The 12,832-nt window shown below is 37.3% G+C and overlaps 1 protein-coding gene across 5 annotated transcripts in view; it reads left to right on the top strand.

Moving 5' to 3' along the window:
- LOC126284041 (bifunctional heparan sulfate N-deacetylase/N-sulfotransferase) overlaps positions 1–12,562 on the top strand; it is a 1,095,215-nt gene extending 1,082,653 nt beyond the window's left edge. For all 5 annotated transcript variants that reach the window (XM_049982613.1, XM_049982616.1, XM_049982612.1 and 2 more), the window contains one exon: positions 7,021–12,562. In XM_049982613.1, coding sequence (XP_049838570.1) covers positions 7,021–7,137 — 117 coding nt within the window. In that variant the 3' untranslated portion in view covers positions 7,138–12,562. The remainder of the gene's footprint in view (positions 1–7,020) is intronic.
- The last annotated feature ends 270 nt before the right edge of the window (positions 12,563–12,832 follow it).

Raw genomic sequence — 12,832 nt, 5'->3', positions numbered from 1 at the left:
GACCTCTGCCCATACTAACACACAAGAACTATTTACTTCAATTTTGTGACAAGATAAACTACTTCTAACAGCAACAAACATGCCACCACGAACTGTGTTTAGCCTATTCATTTAGAACACCGTTAAGTTCTTCGCAAAAATTTCAGCTGAACTTATGTCTGGCTTTAGCCAGCTTTCAGTGCCTATAATGGTTTGAACATCAATTCTTTCTATTAGCGCTGGTACTTTCCCAATACAGCTACGACAGTTTACAAGTGTTATACCGATGGTTCCTGTATCTACATTCTTCCTGTGTTCTTCGGCCTGCACCCTTTCTGACTGAAGCCCTTTTAGGCCCACGACAACAACTTATGACAGTGGCAAATAGCACTAGCAGGATTTAACCTTAAAAAAAATGCATTAACATGGATCTATGTGAAGCATTCATTGCTAGTAATATTCCTTCCTCTTCAAGTACTTACAAACCCTATCCTCAAAGGTTTCCTGTGGAAATATTGCTCAAATCAAAATATACCAGATGAATCAAATTTCATAAAAATTATATACCGACAACTTACCTACATGTGCTGGAAGAAATATGCAGTGAACTCAAGGACAACATTATTTGGATTTCAGTTGATGAAACAAATGACAGATGTGGACATTACATCTTTTATGATCACCAGATTTGTGAATGAGGGTATTAGAAAAATATTTCCAAAATCTTCTGCAGATGAAAGAGTGTGTTTCTCTCAGACACTACTCCCTTTATGATCAAAGCAAGGAAAGCCCTCAAAGTATTTTACCCCAATTCGATTCATGTGATGTGCTTTGCTCAGGGAGTACATTCATACATTGCTTTTCTGAAGAGGTACGACCCACATTTGGGATTGTAAATAATTCACAAAGAAAGTTTTTCTTAAGGTGCCTGTGTGCATCAAGACCTACAAAGAAAAACTGCCAAATATGACTATCTCTCATACCAGTGCTAACTTGTTGGGATCTGTTTGTTGAAGCTATGTTGTCTTACAGTGAACATTTCAAGGCCATCAGAGGCATAGTAAATGACTCTGATAGCACAGAGGGTTTGGTAGTTTGCCAGTTCAAGGAAGCATTTAATGATTCCATTGATGATGCCAGCATTAAAAAAGAAAAAAGACATTGCTGTATTTAGCACTCATTTTTCCCATATACCTGTGAGTATTGAAAAGCTAAAACTAAAGGTTTGGCACTAAATGAATCTATTCAGTTAATGAGTGTAATTAATGTAGTGAACTTCTCATTGTTTTGAGCTATAACCAAGCATTGAACCCATGTCCCAAATGGATGGTTTTGTTAATGGGATGGGTGAACTTTTGCCAGAAATAATAAGAGTGAACATAGGACCCAAATTCAAGTACTGTCCATTTACCTCAGTTGATGTAAAACAGTCCTTTTCTGATGATAAACATGCTTTGAGTGATCAAAGACACAATCTTACTACTAAACATTTGGATCAATACCTGATTGTTTATGTTTACGGTAATAGCAAAATGTAAAATAATTTATAAATGATACTTTTGTATGACAATATTATTTAAATGTTAATGTTGTTCAATAAATTCCTGATTATTTGTTGTTTTTAAAATGAAATATTATGGAATTCTTGTGCATCCCCTCTGCATGCAATACATTTCAAAATAGAACCTGTGCAAATACGTTGTTTCATGGCGACTAACATCATGTTCACAAAGTTTCCATGTGATCACGTCGTGCCTTGAATTCCATTAATACCACAATCAACCTGGTCAATCATACTGCTCATAGGCAACAGATTTTCAGGGACTGGGTCAATGTTGTGATTTCACTTGTGCAAACCCGTCTTGCAATACATTGTATGCTGGTTCCTCGATTAGTGACATGGTGGTCCAATTGGCCCCTGATGTGAAGTTGTGCACTGCAGCTCTCCATCACAGAGGAAGTTCAGTTTGTGTCAGACACAGTTACTTCCAGGAATGTGATGACCTTTGTGTCTCCTTATTCAAATCTGGCCTGGGGTGTGCCACCAATTTTGAGGTGCATATTTCTCTACAGCCAGATGCGGTGCCCTGTTTTTGTTGGGCACATCCCCTTTCAGTCTCCCTATGGACAGCAGTTAAACTTGTACTCTATCACCTTCATGGAGGTGGGATATTTGAATCTGTCATAACTAGTGCTTGTCCCACACCGCTGGTGGTGGGTAAGAAACTAAATGGATCTGTCCAGCTATGTGGAGATTTTCAGTCAACAATTAATGCCCAGGCACATGTGGAAACCTACCCCATACCACGTCTAGAGAACCTCCTTACAAAGCTCATCAGTGATAAACATTTTTGTAAGATACACCTCGCCAATGCTTATTTACAGATCTCACCGAATCAGGATTAACAGTGTATTACTGTCATCGATACTCCCTTTGTTTTGTACAAATACAAATGTTTGCCCTTTGGGACCTTTCTGGTCCAGCAATCTTCCAGTGACACACGGAACAGTTAACCGTGTTCATTCCTGCTTATACCAGTTTCTGAGATAACTTAATAGTTATGAGTGCTAAGTGCCAAGACCCCAGTGCAACCTCTGCACCATCATTACTATGTTGCATGGTGCAGGGCTCAGGTGTTGTGTACACAAATGTAAGTTTCTTCAGGGGCAAGTGGAATACTTTGGACACTTGCTCAACGAAGACGGGATTCAGCACACTATCCACAACATTTTGGCTGTTGACTGTCTCCCACCTCCCATAAACTTACAGGAGCTGCAGGCTTTTTTGGGTAAAGTGAATTATTATTCTAAGTTGATTTTACAAGTAGCTCACATTGGGCACCCACCCAAGCAGCTGCAGAAGAAGGGCATTCAGTTCCAGTTCTCAACTGCCTGTGAGCATGCTCTCATCAAGGTGAAGCACACATTACGTTCAGTGCCCCGCCTTACTCCCTTTACCTCATCGTGCCCCGCCTTACTCCCTTTACCTCATTGTGCCCCTCGTTTTGGCTGCTGATATTTCCTGCTGTTGCACTGGTGTAGTTCTAGTGCTCAGTACAGATAGAAAGAGAGGATTTAACGATTATCTTTGCCATTAAAAAGCTCTACGTGTGCCTCTTTGGGACTAAGTTTACCCTCATTACTGACCACAAACCATTGATAGCACTCTTTGGGCCACACTCTCAGCTCCCAGAGTGGATGGCTCAAAGACTCCAGTGTTGGTCCACATTGACATAGAACAACATGCCTTGGTTGGGTTTCTCATTCCTGCTACTCACATCACCGCAGGCACATGCTGTGACCCTGTCTTATGACATGTTATGCACGGTGTGCTACGTGAGTGGTGTACTCATTTGTCCAAATCTGCTGATTCAGAACTCCGTGTCTGAGCTGGTCTTCCTCATTGTCTTCAATGTTCTCCTGCTGGATACAGAGGCAGATCTCTACCTGTTGTCATCCCATATACTTTATGCTCTCACATCTAGGAACTCCTCCATCATGGGCAGATGAAAGCCCTTGACAGGCAACATATCTAGTTGCCAGGACTGACCACAAACGTAGAGGCTACGGTGCGCAGCTGTTCTGCACGTGTTCAACATTGGGCTGCTCCTTCTCAGTCTTTCACTCCCTGTCCCACTCTTTATCCCTGAGACCGCATTCATTTGCTGTTCTCTTTTTGAACTCTATGTGGTTAACATGGTATTCACCCTTACAACTACCTCACGTGATGCTCTTTCCCAAATTCTTGCTATCGGAGGCCTTCCCCGCACTCTGTTATCCAACAGCGAGCCGCAGTTCACACCGATGGCCTTCGAACAGTTTCCAGTGGCATTAAATATTTGTTTAGCCGCCCATCTTTTTACCGTTCCTCTAATGGTGATGCAGAGCAGATGGCGCGTACGTTTAAATGACAAATGTTGAAAGCATTGGGCACATTTATCACCACAGTGGCACTCACAATGTTCCCGAACACCTGCCAGACCACCCCTATTTGTGACTGCAGCCCAGCAGAGCTTCTCTGTGGGTGCCAGCCACATATTCTCCTCCGCCACCGCAGGCCTGAGAACCCTCGATCCGACATGCTGGACGATACCCCTGAGGTTCAGTGATCTGGTCACATTCCTGTGGAGCAAAACCTTTGCGGGTACTGGCTGTAATTGTGGATATCCATCAGTAGGACCATTGACTTTCGATAGTTCGGAGCATTGGCACGACGACTAACTCTGTCCTTGCCTACTGACTGCACCACCACCAGTGGGTAACTCAGAGTTGGAGTCCTTGCCCTCGCGAACCCCTCGAGCGTGTGGGTACAATTCAGCAGTTCACACGGATGCAGGTTTAGAAGTTGAGACCTTGCCCCAGCGCCCATCCACCCAACAATTGTCTCCCACACTGCTGTTCCCAGTGAATTGCCTGACATCCCATGTTCCTTCTCTCAGCTGGCGGGCTCCGCAGCCAGCACACTGACTCGCTTTCTGCAGCATTGTCCAGGGCACTTCAGGTCCTAATCAACCATTTCAGGGCCTGACGAGTTCGAGAGCCCACCGGAACGTGTGGACCTAGACAGCAGCCGGTAGGTAGCATTCCTAATGTTTATGAGCACTGCTGTCACAGTCACAGTGCTAGGTGTGGGCCACGCCCAACACACCAACATTTCAGCACTTGCAGCAGTGCAGGGGGCTGCACCCCAGTTGCATTCCGAGTGCATGCCCATATCGTTCCTTGCACCCAGCATTTCTTGGCTTCAGATATTGCTGTGTCTAGGTTCTCAATTTGTTCTACATGCCAGAATTGTCATTCTGTCACGTCTTTTCGTTCATTCATCACTGTCAGTGCCTTTTGTGGTTTTTGATGACTCATTGTCGATGCCTTTGGCTGGTCAGCAGTTTCGGACTACAGTTACTATGTATGTAAAATCACAGTAACAGGAACTGTCAGCTGTAAATTTCTGTGGTGGATAAATCACATTAACTTTGAATGGCAAAGTCGGTAGAGGCTTAGAATCTTCGTAGCCAGACTGCAAAGATAGTTTGGAATGAAACATTAAATATGGTTTACTGTGGAACTGTTAACCCCTTTCTTAACTTTAGGATTGAATTATGAGGCTGTGGAGCTGATATTGACTTAAAAAGAATGCTGCTGTTACAGAAACAATGAATAAGGCCTACACGGGATAAGCCGCAGAAGGTCATGCCTTGAAGCATTTGTACAGCACAGATACTTGACAGTATATTCATTATACATATTTGAATTTAATTACCAAAGGAAACTATCAAATGCACTGATGTTCACAATCACAACACCAGAACAAAATATAACTACTTTTGGAAAGGAATAAAATTATAAATGACAGATTGAATCAGATACATCAGTGGTTTGATTGGAATTAACAGATCTACCAATCTGTCTAAGACCACGTAAGGGGACTAATTTTAACACAAAATTAAACATTTTTCTGGTAGAAAATGTTTATATTCAATCAGTAAATTCCGAGACATACCTTGTGATATGAACCAGTAGCACATCAACTGTAAAGTAATAAGTGTACAAAATAGATATAAGATGCAACAATTGTAATATGTAACATATTTTGTAAATATAATTTGTTGTATTATTATTTCAGACATCATTGGGCTGTCTCAATGCAAGGAAAACGTAAATAAATAAAAAATAAATTAACCATCCGTCCATAGACACACAGTGAAGAGAGCATTGGGGAAGCAGAACATATAAGACAAACAAAGTACAGGATATACATAATGTATGCAAAAATTTATCTGCTTTCAGTTTGCTTTACAGAAAGTGAGGCAGGTGTCCTTAAGCATATATATGGGGAAACAATAGAAAAAAAGCACTTTTAGAAATTTCTGCAGTAATTGACATAAAATGATTAATAATGAAGTGAATTCCTAGGCCATTGTGGCTAAGTAATGACAACAGAAAATAGTTTACAGTGTTTCTTTATAAAGTAGGCATTACTACACTTAAGATGCGCAGAAGTTTAATATTACACAGAACTCGCTTTGTGTGATATTTTTTGTTAGTTTTCCTGTGAAATTGTCAGTGGAGTAGAAGAAATTGGCTACCATAAACTCTTCAGGCTCTGCTGAAACTATACTTTGTTAGTAGCTAAACTTAATATGTTTGCTAGAAAGTTTTTAAATATGTGTGACCCTGAGTAATGGACACCTTTTTTGGGAAAAGTAATAAGTCTTTATGTGGATAGTTTGTATTTACAGTCAGGAAGTGACTGATAGCTTAATCTATTAATTTGTTTTCTATTGAAACCCTTCATCTGTTCTGAGAGAAGTATGGCTCGAACCATTTTTTAGTACTTCTTCCAATATGATGATATCCTGATTTATGTGAAAGGATGGTGTGATTCACATGTTCAAACATTTCTAATATTTTACCTGCAGACATGTCACAAATGCCAGTAATCTATGAATTACTCTGATGAACTACTATCAGACATCTAAACTATTGCTTGGGTGTGTTGTTCGTGGTCAGATAATTAAGGAATTTATGAGAACTTTGGCAAAAGTGAAATTGGATCCAAGTTAGATGTGAACCTTTTACCCTATTTCTTATACATAGGCCAGACTTAAGCATATTTTAGCCAGAAAATAAAAAAAATGTTTGGTGAGAATCATTGGTTAATGAACCACAAGCATGTCCCCACAAGAGAATGGTGCTTAATTAACTTTGCTGGTATTTACTTATAGAATTTTCTATTTTCTTATTCTAGTGACATTACTACAAGTGAACAGACTGTCACTCTCATGTTACTATAGTTATTTGACAAGACTGGCCTCAGGTGTTTTAGAGAAGCATAAACTGAACATAATTTTATTGATGATGGGCATAAGATGCTAGTTAAAGTAAATACAAAATTGTGAAACTTGTATTACACATTATTCATTAATTTTACCACTCATTGTTAAATGGAATGTTTTTTGGTTTTATTTATTGTTCCTTGAAAGTATCAATGTCATTAGGTTGTAATTCACAGATTGTATAGTGTCAGTTACTTATTTGCAGCGGTACTACCTTTCCCACAACACAGCTCTGGTGAAGCTACTGAAGAAACTGGGTATGCGGACAATACCCCAGTGGCTGAAAGAAGACCTGAGTGACACCGTAGTGTCACCACCGTGACACCGTCTCCGGCGCCCTCACCGAAGGGTGTCCGCCCAGAGGAAGTGGTAATGTGTGTATGTAGAAACAGAATCCACCTGAGACTGACAGTGGCATCAGCATCGGTGACTACGTATTCTCATTGTGATGCACTGTATAGTATCTACAACTCGAGAGGGTGTAAATTGTTTCTGGTTCGTAAGTGGAGCACTTGAGGAAGCAGCAAGTGTGACAGCAGTGGTGCAGGAGTAGCATTGCTGATTTACTGTCATTCATGTTGTGATACCGGTTTTGGTACTGTGCAAATTGTATTTAGTTTTTTAATGACTTCTGAAGGACATGGCAGCTGCAAGGCTGTGATTTTAATTTTGTTTGTGGTACATTTGTATTAAATGGACACTGCACCATGTAATGTTGGAACCAGTGCATATTTCAACATTGTTCTGTGATCATTAGTATTCGATTACTGTATTTTTTGATTTATCAGGGATCTCGTGTTACCAGCACTGGCCTTTAGGATTTCTTGTACTGTATTACATCCGTGTCATATTAGGTGTTCATATTAACCAAAAGCACTTAGGAAATATAGAGTGTTCGAGGTGTTTCACTTGGAGATAGGAGAACAAGAATGTTACTATTTGTAGCATTATATTTGATAAAAATATTTACAGTTGAGCTGCTTATTTGTGTATGCCGACATTGTATCACTACACATTTTTTTTCTATATTGAGACATAGGATGGTATGCTCATTTGACATGAAAGAAGTGAAGGTACCAAATACTACTTCTGTCTGGCAGCTTTAACCCAACAGTTTTATTAGTAGAGAAAGTTTTTCCCCCTAGCAAAGTTTTTGCAGATAAATGTTCCTTAAACTGTAGGGGTTTTATGGTGATTGCCTGAAAAGTCGTGTACAAAAAATTTAGAGATTACCTCCTCATTTATGGCATTTTCTCACAACATTATGTTTGTAATTTCACCATATCTAGAATGGCATTCTTTCTAGACATTACAACATTGTTACACATTTTATTTTTGCCTTAAATCAGTGACAGCAGTCAGTTCTTAGAGAGCGTATCAGTTTGAAAAACAGTTTTCAATATGTATCACTATTTGGTCTCCTGTAAAAATGCAAATCATTTTTAAATGTCTATTGGTGTAAAGTAGTCTTTGTGCATAAAGCCTGCCATTTATATATATGACTGTGTTGCCCAAGATAACAAAACACTTCCCTAATATGTGGACTGAGGTATTACCACTAATGACAGAGTATATTAAATTCTAATTAATACATTCCACTGTATTTCAAAACACAGCCCATTTCTCCCATAGTTGCATCTGAATGTTAATCACACCTTGTTGACAGATTTCATAATTGACACACTCATCTGGGCATACTTAAACTGTATGCAGTTGCCCATTTCAAATCAACATGTTTTAGCCTCTGATTTGGTGTACACTGGGAAGGACAAAAATGTGTGAAAATATTTTTATCTTTCTCTCACGACTGTGATCAGCAGTTTATAGAAATATATTTCCACTGAAAACTCAAAGCAACCATGCTACCAGAAATCAGCAGCCTTCCATTAAAAAAAAAGTAGAATGTGAGGTGTTCTACAGGAACAACATAGAACTACTATGTATTTGAGAAATCTTCATCGCAATAAATTAAAACAATATCAGAAACAAAAGTACAGCTTTCAAAATGAAGCTCTTATTGTGACAACTTTATTCTACGAGTTGTAATATATGAACAGCAATAATTATCCATCATCTTATTTCAGTAGCTATAATATTTGATACTTGGCTGACCAACTATTAATTAGGGTTGTTTTGGTAACATGAGTGGAGCTATTGTTTGTAAAAAAGCAGTTAATTTTCGAATTGGAATTAGTAAAAAGTAGTAAAACTGAAAGAAATCATTTCCTATCTTTCTCCATTTACCATAAAAACAGTAATTTCTTCAGCTGCTACATGGCTGTTTTATATGTTGTTTTCATTATTTGCAATTTTTTACAGCAACTGACTTTCAGCTCTCAAAATGCTGCTCTCTAGAATGTTGCATACTTCAGAAAGTAAGTTGTCTTTTTCCTACTCTGCTAAGAGCTCTTACAAACTAGAGATTTATCTCATAATTATTATACCTCAACTGTTGTTCAATATTATGTACTTTCCTTTATATTTTTCACATTATATAGAGGAACATTTTTCAGTCAGGGCACTGCGGAAACTTATTGAAAAAATATTTTCTTCATTCTGTTACACCACAATTTGCCATGATTGTGCACATGACCTTCTGAGAAATAGTATAATTACTCTTCAGTGTGGTTTTCTGATCAAGGAATAAGTTTAAAAATTTGCTAGAATCCAAAAGACTTTTTGTCATTAACTGTTATTAACACTTTACACAAGCTATTATAGAGAAATACTGGTATATGTAGTTTATGAGACATCTTGTAGTTCATGTACCTGAAAACTATTGTACACTCCCTTCCCCCTTGCTTTGAAATATTTTTTTAAAGCTGGATGGATGGTACACAGATGTACTGTTTTTACCATAGAGAAATAGATGGATAATCATCAGAGATATGAGCCTTTATTTCAGTCACTAAACTAGATTATGAATTATTTGCATCAGGAAGATCTACAGTGATTTGACAGTGTATGTACAAAGTCTTACCATCACTGTCACCATCTTCAAAAACTGTTCATGATTTTTGCTGCAGTCTCGTAATACTAACATTGCAAGATTCTGACAATAATTAATTCTTGAATGTCATCATATCATACTGTAGCTGTAACATAAATAAAAATGATAACAACATGGCAGCATTGATTGACCTATTGTATGAAGCTAACTCTGGCTGTCAGCTGTGCTTCATCTAGATTTACAAACAAACATTGTGAAAATTGTTGCTAGATTAGCTCTGTCACTTTGGCAGCTCGTTAAACTGATAAGTTAATAATTCTTCTGTTTCTAGTTGAGTTATTTCAACTTAAGTACCAAAAACAAGAACTAACACTTTGTTAACAAATGTAATTTTTGTGTTTGAAGGAGATATTTATTTCTGGTTAATATCCTTTTTCACTTTTCTAAAGGAGACCAAATACAGAAACTCTGAAAACTTTGATTTCATATGTACCTACAGAAACCTCAAATTGATTATACAAATGGAAATATTTCCATAACAAAAGATTCATGTTGCTAGGGACAGTGGTGCAACAATTTGGATTTGTAAATGTATTGCACAGCTTGTGTTTTAACAATATTTGTGTAATACTGATGAACATTGATTTTTTAATCTGTTACTGAGTGATAATAAATGTAAATGATATATATAAATGTTCAGCATTAGTTTGCAGATAAACAGTGTATTGGCTATACTCTACTGAAACTGAAACATCATTAATGTGTAGCTATTAAAAAGTATTTTGATGGACATTGCGTGGAACATGATGCAGATGGTGTTAAAAGTTATTTCTCTTGTGGCTATCCAAAAGACCAGTGAATCTATTTAAAAACATTCCACCATTTTGCTGACAAGCTTTTCAAGGGTTTTTTGAAAATGTGGTTAATTTATGCATGCATGAATAAATTAGCTTGTTGCAGCAAAGAAAGTAAATTCATGCAACATTCACTACTCTTTATGTTGAAAACACAGTTTCTCTCCTTCTTGTGAACAATTGTTATTTTGAAATGTGGAGCTGTTAAAATTTTTTTTATAATTAGCTTAGGAAAGTTAAAAGCTTGACACTAAAGCACATGGAATGATCATAACCATTCCACTGCATTTGCTTGGTGAACTTGTCATAGTGATACTGAAAATGAACAAACTTTCTTCTGTGCCAGTTCTGAAGTTCAGTCTTTCAAACATGATACACATGAGGAAAATATTTCAACCCATTGCATCCAGGTTTTAAGTTATATGTCATCAAACAGTTCACAAGAAAGCTATCTTTCCTGTTGATGATTAGCAGAATATTTGTGAGAAGGAAACTGATTTTACTAATATATTTGTAGTGAAGTTTACTTTAGCTGGAGTGCACACTGAAGAATGTTACAAACCAATTAAGCACACAAAAAGGACACTCTGTGTAATTGAAGGGTCTGATAGAATTGTATGAGTTTACTCTATCTTCAGAAGCTGAGATTAATTATTTTTATCTAGTCAATATCTGGTTTTCACAAAGTGCTGTCATTTTGTTTAACTTTCTGAGCAATTTTGTACCCAAGACTGTGTTCAGTGCAGCTGCTGTATGCCTAACCCCTAAACTTTTAATGTCACATAATGTGTGTTTACTAATCATTAATTCATTTGTTGAAGTGTTCATTTTGTAATGGGTAAAGCTTCACTCATGCAGTATGGTCTATTTCATACTGCTGTTTGCTCACGGATTCCAAAAGTCTGGCTCAAGCTGGTTTACTTGAGTGTGCAGCAGGACAATGAATTGTTTATATTTCAGATTATAATCCTCATTATATAGTTGGTACTCCATGCATGTAAAATAACCAATGAAGAGAGTGTACATAAAATTGGGATGATGATGTATGTCGCAAAGCCAGCCAGCTCCTAAAGAATTATTGATTAATTTCAATGATTGATTAGTAGTTGTTTAATTCAGCTATTCCATTTTTACTATCAAAGACATCGTTTCTCATTTATAAATAATAAAAGTGTTGTTATACCTCTATGTATATACTATGTATGCCATAGATAATAGTGCTAACAATGTTAAATGTGTGTTTATGATTATTGTAGCATATGACAGATTACTAATATGTTATGGTAGGCATTTATCACCTTTTTGTTTGTTTTAGATTAGTACTGATCTTACTAAACATGCCAGAAAAGGTTTACACAACAGCTTAATTATGATTCTATCATTGTGATATTTAAACTGTTAAGTGTTTGTAATTTGTTATGCTTATTTCCATTTTCCCATTTCTGAACACACACGTTGACTACTTGAGAAATTGGCACATACAAATCAAAACACACACACACACACACACACACACACACACACACACACACACACACACACACACACACAGAGTCAAGAAAATGAAGGGGACTTCTCCACATTCAGCCTTGCTGATTGTGGTTGCAGTCATTAGATGGTAAATGCATTTTATGAGGTATTACATGAATGCAATTCAAAGCTACAACAATTCTTAGACACACATTTAGCAACCATTAATTACAAGATTTAAATACAGAGGCAAAGCAAAATCACCCAGGTTTTATACATTGAAAATCATAAATACTGTATAAGTGAAGCTACCTTTTGTGCTAAACAGTTTATTGTATATAAATTGTGCCATCTTATTTCTGTACATATATAAATAGAACTTATATCAATTGAAACTGTATTATGCATTGTAACAGAATATTTAAATGGATATAAGAAAGCAAAAGATGACAATAAACAATGTAAATAAATAATCTACCTGGAAATTCATATCCACCTGTCATGTTTTCAGTTTTGTGCATCTTACTGTATGTTGTCAAATAATAGGAAATCCATGATGGAATAATGGCAGTATTATGAGAAAGATAGATTGCTACTTACCTCATACAGCAGATGTTAAGTTGCAGACCAGCACAACAAAAAGACTGCTAAGCCATCTATTGTGAACTCCTATGGAGATGTCACCAGTAGTCCCAAACCTTTCACAGTACCCTTCTTATGATTCTCTCTCTCTCTCTCTCTCT

This window comes from Schistocerca gregaria, chromosome 8, assembly GCF_023897955.1.
Source record: "Schistocerca gregaria isolate iqSchGreg1 chromosome 8, iqSchGreg1.2, whole genome shotgun sequence".
NCBI lineage: Eukaryota > Metazoa > Arthropoda > Insecta > Orthoptera > Acrididae > Schistocerca > Schistocerca gregaria.
The sequence above is the reverse complement of the archived record's forward strand: the minus strand, read 5'-3'. Positions and strand labels throughout refer to the sequence as shown.